This window comes from Pseudophryne corroboree (assembly GCF_028390025.1).
Source record: "Pseudophryne corroboree isolate aPseCor3 chromosome 7 unlocalized genomic scaffold, aPseCor3.hap2 SUPER_7_unloc_10, whole genome shotgun sequence".
Taxonomy (NCBI): Eukaryota; Metazoa; Chordata; class Amphibia; order Anura; family Myobatrachidae; genus Pseudophryne; species Pseudophryne corroboree.
The window spans coordinates 189558-209335 of NW_026967609.1; the positions used below are offsets into that span (position 1 = coordinate 189558).

Below are 19778 nucleotides of genomic sequence, written 5' to 3' on the forward strand. Positions count from 1 at the left end.
AGCATTAGAATACACCTTGGCCATACGCCACCTTTTAAAAAATGTAACATTTTTCTGGATATTTGATTAATTCCCCCTGTACACTTGTGACAAATTAGCTGAAGATATTTACCCACAATTCAACAATATAACATAAATGTATGGTACCTTTAAAAAATTTCTTCTGACTGACACTGGGCTCTTTAAGATATTCTCTGACCTTCCCGACTGGACTTCCGCAGATTTCAAGAAACGCTGAGTTCAAGTGAGCAGGTAGAAATCTACACATTAAATCTCACTTACCGGTTTTTTGTTATCAGCGGTTCCTGAAAGATCAGAGGATTTATTGCCAGTGGAGGAGATGCTGGAATATCCCGGACGAGCACCCAAAATGATAGGGTATGTTAACCTATTCAGGTCTGGTCTATAAACTCTCTGCAGTCATCAGTCAGAATTCTGTTTCTTTTGCAACCGGTTGGAGATCAGTGAATGAAAAGGTGACACAGGATCATTGTGTAACCTAAGCAGTTCATAGTTGACCTGACTTAGGGGCCATATAAGGTTTATTTTATAGCTGGAGGACAAAGGATTCATGTGTGCCAATATATTTAGCCAATCAGAATACACCATGTATGTCTCAAAAACAGTAATACATCAATTGTCATACAAGATTATAAGAGTTATATTTTTAGGACACTGCATATCCCAAGAAACAAGGCATCTTACTGATGAAAGAACAAAAGCAATAACTCAAGCAAAAACCCCAAGAACATTAAATGAAATCAGAGCTTTTCTGGGCCTTATTGGTTATTGCAGAGAATGGATACCCTCAGCCTCATTACTGATGCATCCCCTATATGAATTAACAAAAAAGGAGGCGTCAGCAGAAAACAGGGACACCATTGAAGAAGCAGTAAGAAAACTAAAGCAAGCCATAATAACAGCCCCAGCATTGGGATTGCCTGATTACAAAAAGCCTTTTAACCTATTCTGCCATGAAAACAGAGGGCATTCTTTAGGGGTGCTCACCCAGAAATACGGACCAAAACAAAGACCAGTGGCATACTGTTCAGCCCAGCTGGATCTGATTATCAGAGGAGCACCATCCTGTGTCCGAGCAGTGGCAGCAGCAGCAATACTGAAGGAAAAGGTGACAGACATCATTGTGCTTGATCATCCACTGTGTATACAAGTACCGCACGCTGTAACAAAAATACTAAGTCAAGAAAAAAGCAAGCATCTTTCTGCAGCCAGACTTACCAAATATGAAGTGATTGCCTAGCCCTCATGGAATTAGAGACTTTACCTCTTCCTAATGTCCAAGATACACCACTGGACAATCCAGACATGAACCTATTCGTCGATGGATCAAGATATTATGATAATGGATCCCCAAGGACAGGATATGCAGTAACAACTGAAACTGAAGTCATAGACTCTGGACCATTGCTACCAAGAATGACAGCACAAGAAGCAGAACTCATAGCAATGACCAGAGCCTGCATACATGCTGAAAACATGACAGCTAACATCTAGTCCCAGGATTATGCTGTTATTAGGAAAAGTAGGGACTTCAAAGGTGCAAATGGAAAACCCATGAAACATGCCAGTTTGATTATGGAACTCTTCAGAGCATTGGAACTACCTAAAAGGATTGGCATAATCAAGGTACAAGCACATACTAAGAGCCAAACCATGGAAGCTAAAGGAAATGCATTTGCAGATGCAGAAGCCAAGAGAATTGCCTTACAATCAAAAGAACCTGAGCAAGTCTTAGTAGCTCAAGATGTGAAGCAAATGCCCAGTGAGAGGAGTTGATCAAAATTCAACAACAAACATCACAAGGAGAAAAGGAGAAATGGAGACGATTGGGGGCAGAAGAAGATGAACATGGACTTTGGAAGTCAAAAGAATTAAAGTACTGTCTACCAGCAGCTCTATTTCCACCTATGTTACAAGTAGCTCACGGACAAGTACATAATTCAAAGTAAGCCATGGTGAATAGAGTACAAGAGCATTGGATAGCTCCAGGCTTCAATAAAGCTGCAACAAACTTTGTAGCAGGATGCTGGATCTGTGGAATCAGCAATCCAGGACAAAGAACCAAGACACCTCTAGGAACTATACCCAAAGCCTCTTACCCATTTGAAAGACTACAAATTGACTATATACAGTTGCCACGAAGCAGTCCATATGAATATGTACTAGTAGCAACGGACATGTTTAGTCACTGGGCCGAAGCCTGGCCAGTAAGCAAAGCCACAGCAAAAACCACTGCAAAGAAACTGATAGCAGAAGTAGTATGTAGATTTGGGATACCTGAGGTTATAGAATCAGATAGAGGTACACATTTCACAGGAGAAGTCATGCAGCATATAATGAAAGATTTGGGGGTACAGCAGGCCTTCCACGTGCCTTACCGCCCCCAGGCGAGTGGGAGGGGGGACATCTGAACTTTGACCTTAAGCTAAAACTACAGAAAATGACAGAAACCAAAAGAACTTGGCCAGAATGCCTACCTTAAGTCTTGTTTAATATTAGGACCACACCCATGAAACCTAGTAAACTGACTCCATATGAAATATTGTTTGGGTCAGCTCTAAGAACAGGTTGTTATTATCCACAACAATTACAACATAATCATGGTGATTTTTACAGGTTATGTACAGGAGGTCTGTAAAACATTGACTAACCTCCATTGCCGAGTGTTTTCTTCCATTCCAGACCCAGAAGGATCAGCTACGCAAAAGCTAAATCCAGGAGATTGGGTCTATTTAAAGAGACATGTGAGAAAGACCTTTGAACCAAGATATGATGGTCCATATCAAGTGCTGCTAACCATGTCTACCTTAAATTAAGGTGAAAGGTCGTGATACCTGATTACATGCATCCCACTCGAAGAAGTTGACAGTGACTCTCCAGCCAGAAGAATGAAGTTGCTTATCCTTTGGTTGTTGTTAGGGGTAATCCCCAAGGTTTGGACTATAAGTCCAGGGGACTGGTTTACTGAAAGGGAATAGTTCAGGCCTAGGTAGCCTAGTGTAGGTATAATAGGGAGAAAAAGTGGAATCAAAAAGAGGGGAAATGATGGTGTAGGAGCTTCCGCAGTATAGCAAATATATTGATTCACGCTTTTTTGCATTGATTAAGATATTTACTGTTAATCACAAAATGAGTTCATGTTTCCTTAAAAATATTGGACAGATATATTCAGACTTTATACCTCGAATATCTTGTTCTAAAGCATGACGTGTTCAAGGACAAGGCAACGCCAGATGTTTTCAAGGCTAATTGGAAAGAAGTTTATGTCCGAAAAACTGATAAACGAAGCACTAACCATTTTTCTAGAATGTTCTAATTGTTAATTATAATCTTGTATGACAATTGATGTATTACTGTTTTTGAGACATACATGGTGTATTCTGATTGGCTAAATATATTGGCACACATGAATACTTTGTCCTCCAGCTATAAAATAAACCTTATATGGCCCCTAAGTCAGGTCAACTATGAACTGCTTAGGTTACACAATGATCCTGTGTCACCTTTTCATTCACTGATCTCCAACCGGTTGCAAAAGAAACAGAATTCTGACTGATGACTGCAGAGAGTTTATAGACCAGACCTGAATAGGTTAACATACCCTATCACATAGTACAGATAAACATACTGTACATTATAACGAGTATATATACGATATAATGAATTATGCTGAATACGACTTACTTTACATATCACTCACCATCATCTTATTCATGTTAAAGGCGCCTTCATAGTATAAACCAAACTGGGTCACCACCAGCCCCACGCCTTGACGTACATCCTCCTGCCACGTGCCCATGTATTTCTCTCCCCTGCACAGAAGAAGACCATTCCTGTTTATGCAATCACTGTGAAAGGCTTTTCTAAGGTCACGTTCACAGTATCTGGATATCATCACACGCCACATTACAAGAGCTTCTGCAGGTCCCTATGGCACAGTACACCATAGGCTCTAATGGGCCCTACACATTAGGTGACAACACTGAACGATATGAACGATGTAGGTCATTAATGAACGAGAACTCATTCATATCGTGCAGTGTGTAGGAACCAGCGATGAACGATGCGCGGCCCCGCGCTCGTTCATCGTTTGTGCCGGGTCGCTTTTGCATGCAGGCCAATATGGACAATCTCGTCCATATTAGCAGTCAGTGCTATGGAGACGGGTGATGGGGGGAGTGAAGAAATTTCACTCCCCCCGTCACCTCCCCCCCGCCGCCGGGTCGCCCGTATCAGGCAGCTCGGCGGCGGATCGCAGAGTGTGTAGGTGGCATTAGTACTGAGACCTACAATAAACTACTGGCTAAAATCAGGATAAAGTAGGATTTTAATACCTACCGGTAAATCCTTTTCTCTTAGTTCGTAGAGCAGAGGTTCTCAAACTCGGTCCTCGGGGGCACACACAGTACATGTTTTGCAGGTCTCCTCACAGAATCGCAAGTGAAATAATGAGCTCCACCTGTGGACCTTTTAAAATGTGTCAGTGAGTAATTAATACACCTGTGCACCTGCTGGGTTACCTGCAAAACATGCACTGTGTGTGCCCCCGAGGACCGAGTTTGAGAACCTCTGCCGTAGAGGATGCTGGGGATGCTTCAAGAACCATGGGGTATAGACGGGATCCGCAGGAGACATGGGCACTTTAAGACTTTGAATGGGTGTGAACTGGCTCCTCCCTCTATGCCCCTCCTCCAGACTCCAGTTATAGGAACTGTGCCCAGGGAGACGGACATTTCGAGGAAAAGGATTTATTTAATTATTTTAAACTAAGGTGAGATATATACCAGCTCACACCTCCAACACGCCGTACAACATGGCATTCAACAACAACGCATGCAACGGCATGACCAACAACAGTCACAGACTGACTGAACTTAACGCAACATGAGCGTAACTAAAACCAAACTGCAGATACAGCCCGCACCGGGACGGGCGCCCAGCATCCTCTACGCACTAAGAGAAAAGGATTTACCGGTAGGTATTAAAATCCTATTTTCTCATACGTCCCAGAGGATGCTGGGGATGCTTCAAGAACCATGGGGTTTATACCATACTTGCCTACCTGACCCTCTCCATTAGGGAGAAAATGCTCTGTTCCTGGACTTTCCTGGTAATGTATGACTGGGCTGGTGTTTGTTTAGTCAATCACTGTGTAATGTAACACCTTTGATTAGTGAAACATTTGCCTCAGCTGTAGTTGGGTCAATTTCCCATAGTATATCTGTAACTTCAACCATGCACAGCTGTGCATGTCAGCTGTGCGTTCCAATACTCAAAGCGTTCCTTCTCTAAGCGTTTTGAAAATGAACAGTTAAAAAAACAGTTGAACAAACATTGAACAGCATCAAGAAAGAAATCTGGAACATTATGTGGCCTCTCCTCACCTCTGCCATGAGAACACCAGGACCAATGCCTACTTCTTCTGTGTCCAAGAACATCATGACTGCCCCCAGGACTACCCCCCAAGCTCAGCTGGGAACTGAGGGACGTGCGCATCAGGACCAGACTTTGCTGGGTCAGTTCCATTGGACATTAGTGTGCACCCCACATTCTCACACCCACCCGCACTGCTCTCATGAGACCAGGACATTTATCTTTTTCATAAAATAATGTTAGTACAGTTTTTTCCCTGCAAATGTGTCTTTCTCTTCTCTTTCTTCTTACAGGGTACTTTCCCCCCACTGTGTGCTATTCCCGTAATGTGTACCTCCATTGGTTGCACACCCTGCCAGCAGTAACCTATGCAGTGCGCCCCACATGGCTGCCTCGGTGGTTCCCCTGTGGGCGGGGTGTGCTTCATTTGGATCTTTCCATGCAGGGTATAGCATACTCCTACACACGTGTCAGTGCTCCCATACATGCATTTGGCCCCTGTATGGCTCATCTCCCACAGTGTAACCTTGTAGTGCGCCCAACATGGCTGCCTTATCTGGTGCGCTTGTGGATGGGATGAAAAATGCGTGGACCTGATGTTTCTATTGGAACCCTACTCTGAACTTAAGGACTCTGCAATCTCCCCATTTTGTGTTCTCTTCTAGGGGTGGACTATTCCACCGTGGGTAATCCTACGCAGAGCGCCTAAGATGGCTGCCGCACCTGGTGCCTTGTGATGGTGGAATACACAACCCCTGGAGGTTATTACTCAAAATGCCTACACCAATCATGCATTATTCTTTCTGTGTCTTTGTCTGTGTGGTTTATCTTTTGATGTAATGCTTAAATCTTCTGTATTATGTGCATTATGTGAGTTCTAGTTGGCGCCGCGGATGGCTGCCTCGGTGCTGCTCTGCCAAGCAGCCTTAGTTTTTAGTCTTAAATGTATAATATGTCTACTGTACAGTTGCATATGTGCAGTATCTCCTATATAATAGCCCAGATCTGTGATCTTGTGATTCATTTGCTAACGCTGGGCGGAGTCACAAAAGTGGGCGGAGTTAGTCAAATGAGTCACAGATCTGGCCAAATCTATAGGACACTAGGAGCAGCTGCAGAAGCAGATAGTATGGACATGGCACAGGCAGGGGTGCATACCTCCCAGCTTTCACACACACACACACACACACACACACACACACACACACACACAGCGAAAAGGGGGCGTGGCTTCACGGGAGGGTCCCCGTTTTCGTCAGTGAGGGGGCATGCCCAGCGCTCTGTGAGCTGCTGGCATGCCCCCAGGGGCTGATTATGAGTCCGGGGGGCACAGGGTACTTGAGACAGGGGAGCCCTATCTCATTGCTGTGCATGCTGTGTGTTGGGGGCGTGGCCTAATCGCGGGACGCGAGGCCACGCCCCATTATGCAAATTCCGGGATTTTTTTTTTTATGGAATTTTGGCCCCTCAGCTAAGGCTAAATCCAGAGGCGGTGGTCGCTCCCCCCTACACACCCGCACAGGCAGAAGAAAGCATGGAGACTGCTGCCTCCCTGCAACACCACAGACCTGCCAACACGCAGCAGCGTGTGCTGACTGTAGCACAATGCTGCCGCTGTTACTGGCAGGACGGGGGGGCTTCTAAGCTGGGACAGAGCTACTCGAGCCGGGGGGGCTCCTAAAACTGTGTGGCCAATGGTACGTACCGCCCCCCCCCCCCCTTAATCCGGCTCTGCTGCTGGAACCCCCCCTTAATCCGTACCCCCTGATGCCCCCTCTCCCTCTGTCTCCACTATTCACCGCTGCTCTGCTAAGCAGAACAGCGAGTACAGGAGCTTTCCAACTGCTCCCCCCCCCCCCCCCACCGCAGGACACTGCGACCCGCGGGTGGGACAGCGGGACAGACCCCAAAAAATGGGACTGTCCCGCGAAAATTGGGACATTTGGGAGGTATGGGGGTGTGTGAGGGGGTATGCCATACTTGACCCCCACATCAGCATACTCAGCAGGGTCTCTCTGGCAGGGAGGAGCGTCACATTCTGGCACACTCCACGCTTCTTAGCTGTAGTTTTGTGGGTCACCAGCCGCTGTGCACTTTCCGTACTGCCTCTGTTATCTCCAGCCCCTGCGACCCCACCGCTAGCTGCAGCGCTGCCACCCGCAGTGAGTTGCGCCCAGCTCCTTCACACACTTTAGCCGGCGGGTAGCGCTGCAGAAGTCCACGCTGCTTGCAGGCTCTGACCCCCTCCTCCCTCCAGCATCAGCGTCTCCTGGGAGCTAACCAGTCACTCCCAGTCTCCCCTTACCATAGTGCCCAGCAGCCGTGAGGTCCGCGCCACGTGCATGCTATGACCCCCTCCTCCCTCCAGCCGCAGCATCTCCTGGGGGCTAACCAGTCACTCCCAGTCTCACCTTACCACAGTGCCCGGCAGCTGCGCGAGGTCTGCGGTGTGTGACTGAGGAGGGGGGGAGTGATGCGGACGGGCAGAGGAAGCAGGAATACAGCCTAAGAGAGTCAGCCATGCCAAGTCTCCACCAGCAGCAGATGCCAACAGGTTGGAGTGGAACCGCAGCAGCCAGCAGCAGTGACTCCGGTAAGACACATCTGTCTGTCACCACTGTTCTGTCCCTAATACCAATCTCTCCCGTGCCCTGTGTTCTGTCATGTCCCTGTCACCCCTGGCCTTGACCTGCCACCCTTATCCTGGACCTTTCACCCATATCCTGGCCCTTTCACCCTTATCCTGGCCCTGTCACCCTTATGCTGGCCCTGCTACCCCTATCCTGGCCCTGTCACCCCTGTGCTTGCCCTGTCAACCCTATACTGGCCCTGTCACCCCTGTCCTGGTCCTGCCGCCCCTACACTGACCCTGTCACCCCTATCCTGCCCCTGTCATTTCTGTCCTGGCCCCGTCGCCCATGTCCTGGCCCCGTCACCCCTGTTCTGACCCTGTCACCCCTGTCCTGGCCCAGTCAACCCTGTTCTGACCCTGTCACCCCTGTCCTGGCCCTGTTACTGCATACCCTCCAACTACCTTTTTGGCAGGTACAGTACCCGCAGCACCTCCAGACCTCTCCCCAATGCACCACACCTCCGCACCTTCCCCTCCACCACATGCGGCACTCCACCCCTCCCCCACATGCTGTGCCTCCAGACCCCCTACACCACCCGCGGCTCCCACTCCTCCGCCCCTTCACCACCCCCAGCAATCTCCAGGCCCCCTCCACCATTCACCCCCCTTATATGTCTCCCCCACACCTGCCCCCCTCCACCCGCAGCATCTGCAGACACCCTCCTCCATCCGCGGTCCCCCCCTCACCCACCCCTCCCCCACCAATGGCACCCCCGCACCTGCCCCACCACCACCTGCAGCACCTCCGGACCTCCTTCCCCATCTGCCGCAACACCCGTACCTGCCCCTCCCCTACCCATGGCGCCTGCGGACCCCTACCCCACCAGTGGCACTCCCGCCCCTTCCCATCCCACAGCACCTCTGGAACCCTTCACCCATCTGCAACATCCCCACACCTGCCCCTCCCCCACCCATGGCACCCCTGCCCCTCCCCCACCTGCAGTGCCTCCGGACTCCTCCCCCATCTGCATCCCCCACTCCTCTGCCCCTCCCCCACTCGCAGCACCTCCCAACCCTTCCCCATCCGGGCCCCCCCCCCCACTTCCGCAGCATCTAGAGACACCATCCGCAGTACCCCCCCACACCCGCTACATTCTGTACATTGTGGCCTGCAGGTGCTGTTCACGCCGTCGCAAGGGGCTGCGCCTTCTTCACCATCGCACACCCTTTCATTGTGCAATATTTAACCACTAACAAAGGAATGCAGGTAATACTTTATATAATACAAATATTGAACCCCAGAAAGGCATGCAAGGGTTAAGGGGGCGTAGCCCCTTGCGACGGTGTGAAGAGCGCCCGTAGGGCGCGATGAAGCACCTAGTGAACTCATATGTGTAATGTTTGTAATGTATGCCACATTTTTTTTCCTCCATGTTGCTGCTTGGCGATGCATTGTACCACAAAGAATTCCTAGTGTACGTGAGTACACCTGGCCAATAAAGCTGATTCTGATTCTGATCTTTTATTTTCAGGTATCCGTGGATTCTACATGGAGAAGAGGACCGATGTCGGCGTGTGAACATAGGTAAGTATGTGTGTGTCGACGTATGAAATAAAGTTTTACTGTCACGGTGTGTGTGTCCTGTTTTTATTTGGGTATTTTTTTCCCAGTAGTACTACAGGTACCAGCGGGCCCGTTTTTCTCCCGCATGCTGGTACTTGTGGTTCTCCAAGTACCAGCTTGCGGGGGAGGCTTGCTGGGACTTGTAGTACTGCTGGAAAAAACAATATTCTTTTCATTATCACAAAAGGCTATCAGCCTCCCCATCCGCGGCCCATTGGATAGGGGGGGACAGCCTCGGGCTTCACCCCTGGCCCTTGGGTGGCTGGGGGGGGACCCCTTGATTGAAGGGGTCCCCACTCCCCCAGGGTACCCCGGCCAGGGGTGACTAGTTGGATATTTAATGCCACGGCCGCAGGGCACGGCATAAAAGTGACCCCCGGCTGTGGCATTATCTGTCCAGCTAGTGGAGCCCGATGCTGGTGTGAAAAATACGGGGGACCCCTGCTCGTTTTGTCCCCCGTATTTTTGGCACCAGCACCAGGCGCAGAGCCCGGTGCTGGTTTTAAAAATACGGGGGATCCCCTGTCAATTTTTTCCCCGCATTTTTAGAACCAGGACCAGCTCGAAGAGCCCGAGACTGGTTATGCTTTGGAGGGGGGACCCCACGCCATTTTTTTTAAAGGATTTTACCGTTCCAGCAATAAAAAAAAAATTAAAAAAAAATAATATTTTAAAAAATATAAAAATAATATTTGTGCCTCCAAAAAAAAAAAAAAAAAAGTACCTAATCCCTTCTAATATAAATAGATATGCTATTCCTAAAAAAAGAAAACACCAAAAAAAACATGTTTAATTTTTTTTTTATTGTTTTCACCCTCCAAAGTGTGGCGGATTGAAAATGACGAATTTGCTGTCTAAAAGCACTGCTGTCGAATTTCCAAACTTGAATTGAATATGCTTTTGTCGAATTGCAGCACTTGTTTCATTGCAGAAAAGTCAAATTTGCAAAAATTCGAATTTCAAAAAGTCGAATTTTGAAAGTCCGTTTTTTGGTCGGAAAGCACTGAATTGCATAGGCAAAAATTTTTTTTGGGCGAAAATGACCCGAAATTCGACAATTTCGGGAATTCGACCGCAATTGCATATACCCCTTAGTGAGACAAAGCCGCCAACTCAGACACTCGCCTTGCGGACGCCAAGGCCAACAACATGACCACTTTCCAAGTAAGGAATTTTAACTCAACCTTGCGCAAAGGTTCAAACCAATGCGATTGCAAGAATTGCAACACCACATTAAGATCCCACGGTGCCACAGGAGGCACAAATGGAGGTTGGATGTGCAGCACGCCTTTTACGAAGGTCTGAACTTCTGGAAGAGAAGCCATTTCTTTCTGATAAAAGATTGACAAGGCCTAAATCTGTACTTTAATAGAGACTAACTTTAGGCCCGCATCCACACCTGCTTGTAGGAAATGAAGCAAACGCCCCAGGTGAAATTCTTCTGTAGGAGCTTCTTGGATTCACACCAAGACACATATTTTCTCCAAATACGGTGGTAATGCTTTGCCGTTACTTCTTTTCTAGCCTGAATGGAATGACTTCACTGGGAATACCCTTTCGGGCTAGGATTTGGCGTTCAACCGCCACGCCGTCAAACGCAGCCGCGGTAAGTGCTGATACATGCACGGCCCCTGTTGTAACAGGTCCTCTCGAAGAGGAAGAGGCCAGGGATCTTCTATGAGCAACTCCTGAAGATCTGGATACCAGGCCCTTTTTGGCCAATCCAGAACAATGAGGATCGCCTGAACCCTTGTTCTTCTTATAATTTTTATCACCTTTGGAATAAGTGGAGGGAACACATATACCAACGGAAACACCCACGGTGTCACTAGGGCGTCCACCGCTATCGCTTGAGGGTCCCTTGACCTGGAAAAATATCTGTGAAGTTTCTTGTTGAGGCGGGACGCCATCATGTCTACTTGAGGAACTCCCCAACGACTTGTCACTTCTGCAAAGACCTCTTGATGAAGACCCCACTCTCCTGGATGGAGATTGTGTCTGCTGAGGAAGTCTGCTTCCCAGTTGTCCACTTCCTGGAATGAAGACTGCTGACAGAGCGCTGGCATGTCTTTTCCACCCAGCGAAGAATCTTTGTAGCCTCGGCCATCGCCCCTCTGCTCCTTGTTCCGCCCTGGCGGTTTATGTACGTCACCGCTGTCACGTTGTCTGACTGAATCAAGACAGGCAGACCTCGAAGAAGATGTTCTGCTTGACAGGCAGACCTCGAAGAAGATGTTCTGCTTGCAGTATGCCGTTGTAAATGGCCCTTAATTCCAGAATGTTTATGTGTAGACAAGCTTCCTGGCTTGACCACTTTCCCTGAAAGTTTCTTCCCTGTGTGACTGCTCCCCAGCCTCGGAGGCTTGCATCTGTGGTCACTAGGATCCAATCCTGAATCCCGAACCTGCGTCCCTCCAGAAGGTGAGAACTGTGCAGCCACCACAGAAGGGAGATTCTGGTCCTGGGAGATAGAATTATTTTCCGGTGCATGTCCAGGTGAGACCCGGACCACTGGTCCAACAGGTTCCACTGAAACACCCTGGCATGGAACCTGCCATACGGAATGGCCTCGTAGGCCGCCACCATCTTCCCCAGCAACCGAGTGCAGTGAAGAACTGACACATTTGCCGGTTTCAGAATCTGTTTTTACCATGTTCTGTATTTCCAAAGCTTTTTCCACTGGAAGAAAAACTCTCTGCAATTCTGTATCCAGAATCATACCCAGGAACGACAGCCGTGTCGTCGGATCCAACTTGAAAATCCTCGGAGCCGTGGACAGACCAAACGGCAACGTCTGAAATTGGTAATGACAATCCTGCACAGCAAATCTCAGGTAAGCCTGATGCGGAGGATATATGGGGACATGCAAGTAGGCATCTTTTATGTCGACCTACACCATAAAATCCCCCTCCTCCAGACTGGAGATCACTGCTCGGAGAGATTCCATCTTGAATTTGAATTTCTTTAGAAAGAAATTGAGGGATTTTAGGTTCAGAATCGGTCTGACTGAGCCATCCGGCTTCGGGACCACGAACAGGCTCGAATAAAAGCCTCCCCCCTGTTGTGACGGGGGCACTGTGACAATTACTTGATTATGACACAACTTTAGTATTGCAGTGCTTACTACCTCCCTTTCTAGAAGAGAAGCTGGCAAGGCCGATTTGAAAAATCGGTGAGGGGGCACGTCTTGAAACTCTAATCTGTATCCTTGGGTTACTATTTCTACTATCCAAGGATCCAGGTCCGAGTGCACCCAGACCTGACTGAAGAGTTGGAGACGTGCCCCCACTGGTGCGGACTCCCGCAGAGGAGCCCCAGCGTCATACAGTGGATTTGGTAGAAGCCGGAGAGGACTTCTGCTCTTGGGAACTTACCACAGCCTGTGACCTTTTTCTCCTTCCTTTCCCCCTCGCAGCAAGGAAGGAGAACCCAAGTCCTTTTTTGAATTTATTGGGCCGAAAGGACTGCACCTGATAGTGAGGCGATTTCTTCTGCTGTGCAGGAACATAAGGTAAAAATTAAGACTTACCCGCGGTAGCCGTAGACACCAGGTCAGTGAGGCAGTCACCAAACAAGACCCTACCGTTAAACGGTAGAGACTCCATCGCCTTCTTGGAGTCAGCGTCAGCATTCCATTGATGAATCCACAACGCTCTCCTTGCTGAGACTGCCATGGCATTGGCCCTTGATCCCAAAAGGCCAATATCCCTTACAGCTGCAGCGTCCCTGATGTGACCCAGAGTCAAAAGCACACTATCCCTGTCTAGGGAATCTACCTCAGATGACAAGTTATCTGCCCACCTTTCAATAGCGCTACTCACCCACGCCGAAACAACGGCAGGCCTGAGTAGCGACCCTGTAGTGACATAAATGGATTTTAGGGTAGTTTCCTGCTTACGATCCGCAGGATCCTTTAGGGCTGCCGTGTCAGGGGACGGAAGCGCCACCTTTTTGGATAGACGCGATAAAGCTTTGTCTACCGTGGGGATTGACTTCCACCTTTCCCCGTCCCCAGAGGGGAACGAATATGCCACTGGAATTCTTTTGGGAACCTGTATCTTCTTGTCAGGATTTTCCCAAGCTTTTTCAAAAAGAGCGTTCAGTTCATGAGAGGGAGGAAACGTCATCTCAGGTTTCTTTCCTTTATACATACAGACCCTCGTATCAGGAACAGCAGGGTCCTCAGTGATATGTAATACTTCTTTTATCGCCACAATCATGTACTGAATACTCTTTGCCAGTTTTGGATGTAATCTGGCATCACTGTAGTCGACACTGGAATCAAAGTCCGTGTCGGTATCTGTATCTGCTATCTGGGTAAATGCACGTTTCTGTGACCCCGAAGGGGTCTGGGCTTGTGACAAAGCATCCTCCATGGATTTCCTCCATGTCTGGTTCTTAGACTCAGATTTATCAAATCTCTTAGTCAACCTAGTCACATTTGCGTTTAAAACACTCAACCTATTCACCCAATCATCCGTCAGCAGTGCTGACACGGTCACTCTCACAGTATTTTCTGTCCCCACTCCAGCCTCTTTCTGGGAAGAGCATTCAGCCTCAGACATGTCGACACACACGTACCGACACCCACAACCACACTGGGGCTATAGGAGACAGACCCACAACAAAGCCTGTAAGAGAGACACAGAGGGAGTTCTGCCAGCTCACACCCAGCGCCTATCCCGGTACTGAAGCAAGTAAAAAGACTGCCCAGACCTGTTAGCGCTTTCTATATATATAATTTAGCACCAAAACACTTGTCCCCCCCCCCCCCCCCCCCCCGTTTTGCGCCCTGTTACTTGTACAGCAGTGTGGAAGTCAGGGCCAGCGTCTCTGCAGCTTCTGTGAAGAGAAAATGGAGCTGGTCAGAGCTGTGTGGGCTAAGCCCCGCACACTACATGGCGCGCTTCAGTCCCGCTTAAATTTATCTTTATACTGGCGGGGGTCCCTTAACTAGTGCCTAGGCACTGTTATCACTGATGCCAGTGGCGTTTGTGGTGTTCATGCTGCCCAGGGTGCCCCCCCTGCGCTCTGCAGTGCCGAGTTGTGTGTGGGAGCATGGCGCGCAGCGCGGCCGCTGCGCGGTACCTCAAACGCCGTCTTCTGCCGTCACTGAAGTCTTCTGATCTTCTCATACTCACCCGGCTTCTGTCTTCTGGCTCTGTGAGGGGGGTGACAGCGCGGCTCCGGGAACGAGCAGCTAGGGGTACCAAGTGATCAGACCGTCTGGAGCTAATGGTGTCCAGTAGCCTAAGAAGCAGAGCCTTTAACTCAGAAGAAGTAGGTCTGACTTCCCTCCCCTCACTCCCACGATGCAGGGAGCCTGTAGCCAGCAGGTCTCCCTGAAAATAACAAACCTAACATAAAGTATTTTTCTGAGAAACTCAGGAGAGCTCCTCAGTGTGCATCCAGTCTCTCTGGGCACAGAATTTAACTGAGGTCTGGAGGAGGGGCATAGAGGGAGGAGCCAGTTCACACCCATTCAAAGTCTTATAGCGTGCCCATGTCTCCTGCGGATCCCGTCTATACCCCATGGTTCTTGAAGCATCCCCAGCATCCTCTAGGATGTATGAGAAAACATTTTTTAACGAACAATGCAACGTTACACATCTACATCATACAGGGACCTGACCGATGCTATTACACCTCATCCAGTGACCTGACCGATGCTATTACACCTCATCCAGTGACCTGACCGATGCTATTACACCTCACCCAGTGACCTGACCGGTGCTATTACACCTCATCCAGTGACCTGACCGGTGCTATTACACCTCATCCAGTGACCTGACCGGTGCTATTACACCTCATCCAGTGGCCTGACAGGTGCTATTACACCCCATCCAGTGGCCTGACCGGTGCTATTACACTCCATCCAGTGGCCTGACCGGTGCTATTACACTCCATCCAGTGGCCTGACCGGTGCTATTACACCCCCTCCAGTGGCCTGACCGGTGCTATTACACCCCATCCAGTGGCCTGACCGGTGCTATTACACCCCATCCAGTGGCTTGACCGGTGCTATTACACCCCATCCAGTTGCCTGACCGGTTCTATTACACCCCTTCCAGTGGCCTGACCGGTGCTATTACACCCCCTCCAGTGGCCTGACCGGTGCTATTACACCCCCTCCAGTGGCCTGACCGGTGCTATTACACCCCATCCAGTGGCCTGACCGGTGCTATTACACTCCATCCAGTGGCCTGACCGGTGCTATTACACTCCATCCAGTAGCCTGACAGGTGCTATTACACTCCATCCAGTGGCCTGACCGGTGCTATTACACTCCATCCAGTGGCCTGACCGGTGCTATTACACCCCCTCCAGTGGCCTGACCGGTGCTATTACACCCCCTCCAGTGGCCTGACCGGTGCTATTACACCCCCTCCAGTGGCCTGACCGGTGCTATTACACCCCATCCAGTGGCCTGACCGGTGCTATTACACCCCATCCAGTGGCCTGACCGGTGCTATTACACCCCCTCCAGTGGCCTGACCGGTGCTATTACACCCCATCCAGTGGCCTGACCGGTGCTATTACACCCCATCCAGTGGCCTGACCGGTGCTATTACACTCCATCCAGTGGCCTGACCGGTGCTATTACACCCCCTCCAGTGGCCTGACCGGTGCTATTACACCCCCTCCAGTGGCCTGACCGGTGCTATTACACCCCCTCCAGTGGCCTGACCGGTGCTATTACACCCCCTCCAGTGGCCTGACCGGTTCTATTACACCCCCTCCAGTGGCCTGACCGGTGCTATTACACCTCATCCAAGAAATTATAGGATTTCAACACATTCTATTTGTTCCAACAAGGGAGAGAGAGAGCAAGACACATTTAATAGAACAAGCCATGGCGTCAGTACAGACAATAATCCTCAGATATTACAGGTTGTGGCTCCTCAGGCCACGGATACATTGTGTAGTAACTGCAGATAATGAGGAACCGTGATGAGTGCTGCAAGACTAAATGTTTTCATCAGAATATGAAGTAATATCTCATTCTTACATTGTGAGAGACCTATACATATGTGCAGTGGTGACTATATACAACTGTGTGTCTGGTATACATAGGCTATATATATTGTCATGTAGCTGGTACAGTACGGTATACAGGTAGAACAGTGACACAGTGGTTAGCATAACTGCCTCACTGCAATGACACTAGTCAGACATCCAACTAGGGCTTTACATGTCTGGAGATTGTATGTTCTAGGTTCCTCCACACGCCAATAACATACCAGTAGTGTAATCCGTGTGCACCGGCTTTTATGCTAAATCATTTGGGGGAGATTTATCAAAGCTTGGAGAGAGAAAGTACCAATCAGCTCCTGTCATTGTTTCACACACAGCCGGTAACATGACAGTTATGAGCTGATTGGTTAGTACTTTATCTCTCTCAGGAGAGCGGATCTGAGAGGACACCTGTCATCTTTCCACACTGTACCATGCGTTCTCGGTCCCCATGGGCACCACTGACACAGCCGGTAACATGACAGATAGGAGCTGATTGGTTAGTACTTTATCTCCCTCAGGAGAGCGGATCTGAGAGGACACCTGTCATCTTTCCACACTGTACCATGCGTTCCCGGTCTCAATGGGCACCACTGACATTTTCTTCCATGCTATTTATCACCATTAGAGTTAGTCTACAACCTGCTGATTTTAAGTCTTAGGTTAAAAAGTACGGTCTGGATTCTGGCCTAGAGAAAGCTTAGAGTAAAATCCTAACCACTGCTTCGTTATTCCGCCTGAACGGACCATCACCAAGGAGGCTAAAGAATGAATGGCCAACAGCAAGGTCTGTCTCTGTCTACTGGAAGACCAGCGGAGACATAAAACCACCTGGGACAGGGATATTGCAGATCAAGTGTGTAGCCCAGCACCTCCTACCCATGTATCTGTATGGAGTTACTCTGTCCCATAGATGAAGAGTTCCAACCACAAGAGATCCTGAGTGGGCAAACGGCACGTTATCAAAAAAGGATTGGAACGCCTTATCCCAGAGCTACAGAAATAAACTTTATATTGGTCAGAAAAGTTCTAATGGGAAATTCAAATGATATGAAGTGACAGCAGCTTCCCAATCCTTCTCCACTGTGGTACGATCTCAGTAAAGTCACAGGCAGTCCAGGTATGTCTTATCATATCCTCATTCTTTCATCACAGACTCCAAAGTGCTGATTTCATAAGATGAGCCAGACACCGGTATCTAGCAGATATGTCATAAGATGAGCCATACACCGATATCTAGGAGATATGTCATAAGATGAGCCAGACACCGATATCTAGCAGATATGTCATAAGATGAGCCAGACACCGATATCTAGCAGATATGTCATAAGATGAGCCAGACACCGATATCTAACAGATATGTCATAAGATGAGCCAGACACCGGTATCTAGCAGATATGTCATAAGATGAGCCAGACACCGATATCTAGGAGATATGTCATAAGATGAGCCAGACACCGGTATCTAGGAGATATGTCATAAGATGAGCCAGACACCGATATCTAGCAGATATGTCATAAGATGAGCCAGACACCGGTATCTAGCAGATATGTCATAAGATGAGCCAGACACCGATATCTAGCAGATATGTCATAAGATGAGCCAGACACCGATATCTAGCAGATATGTCATAAGATGAGCCAGACACCGATATCTAGGAGATATGTCATAAGATGAGCCAGACACCGGTATCTAGCAGATATGTCATAAGATGAGCCAGACACCGGTATCTAGGAGATATGTCATAAGATGAGCCAGACACCGATATCTAGCAGAAATGTCATAAGATGAGCCAGACACCGGTATCTAGCAGATATGTCATAAGATGAGCCAGACACCGATATCTAGCAGATATGTCATAAGATGAGGCAGACACCGGTATCTAGCAGATATGTCATAAGATCAGGCAGACACCGGTATCTAGGAGATATGTCATAAGATGAGACAGACACCGATATCTAGCAGATATGTCATAAGATGAGCCAGACACCGATATCTAGCAGATATGTCATAAGATGAGCCAGACACCGATATCTAGCAGATATGTCATAAGATGAGCCAGACACCGATATCTAGGAGATATGTCATAAGATGAGCCAGACACCGGTATCTAGGAGATATGTCATAAGATGAGCCAGACACCGATATCTAGCAGATATGTCATAAGATGAGCCAGACACCGGTATCTAGCAGATATGTCATAAGATGAGCCAGACACCGATATCTAGCAGATATGTCATAAGATGAGCCAGACACCGATATCTAGCAGATATGTCATAAGATGAGCCAGACACCGATATCTAGGAGATATGTCATAAGATGAGCCAGACACCGGTATCTAGCAGATATGTCATAAGATGAGCCAGACACCGGTATCTAGGAGATATGTCATAAGATGAGCCAGACACCGATATCTAGCAGAAATGTCATAAGATGAGCCAGACACCGGAATCTAGCAGATATGTCATAAGATGAGCCAGACACCGATATCTAGCAGATATGTCATAAGATGAGCCAGACACCGATATCTAGCAGATATGTCATAAGATGAGCCAGACACCGATATCTAGGAGATATGTCATAAGATGAGCCAGACACCGGTATCTAGCAGATATGTCATAAGATGAGCCAGACACCGGTATCTAGGAGATATGTCATAAGATGAGCCAGACACCGATATCTAGCAGAAATGTCATAAGATGAGCCAGACACCGGTATCTAGCAGATATGTCATAAGATGAGCCAGACACCGATATCTAGCAGATATGTCATAAGATGAGCCAGACACCGATATCTAGCAGATATGTCATAAGATGAGCCAGACACCGATATCTAGGAGATATGTCATAAGATGAGCCAGACACCGGTATCTAGCAGATATGTCATAAGATGAGCCAGACACCGGTATCTAGGAGATATGTCATAAGATGAGCCAGACACCGATATCTAGCAGAAATGTCATAAGATGAGCCAGACACCGGTATCTAGCAGATATGTCATAAGATGAGCCAGACACCGGTATCTAGCAGATATGTCATAAGATGAGGCAGACACCGGTATCTAGGAGATATGTCATAAGATGAGCCAGACACCGATATCTAGCAGATATGTCATAAGATGAGCCAGACACCGATATCTAGCAGATATGTCATAAGATGAGCCAGACACCGATAT

At 48.4% G+C, this 19778-nt stretch overlaps 1 protein-coding gene across 2 annotated transcripts in view; it reads right to left on the reverse strand.

Annotated features, from left to right (window-relative positions):
* The window catches only part of ALS2 (alsin Rho guanine nucleotide exchange factor ALS2), a 384700-nt gene that overhangs the window by 136912 nt on the left and 228010 nt on the right, over window positions 1-19778 (reverse strand). For both annotated transcript variants that reach the window (XM_063950453.1, XM_063950454.1), the window contains one exon: window positions 3722-3833. In XM_063950453.1, coding sequence (XP_063806523.1) covers window positions 3722-3833 — 112 coding nt within the window. The remainder of the gene's footprint in view (window positions 1-3721; window positions 3834-19778) is intronic.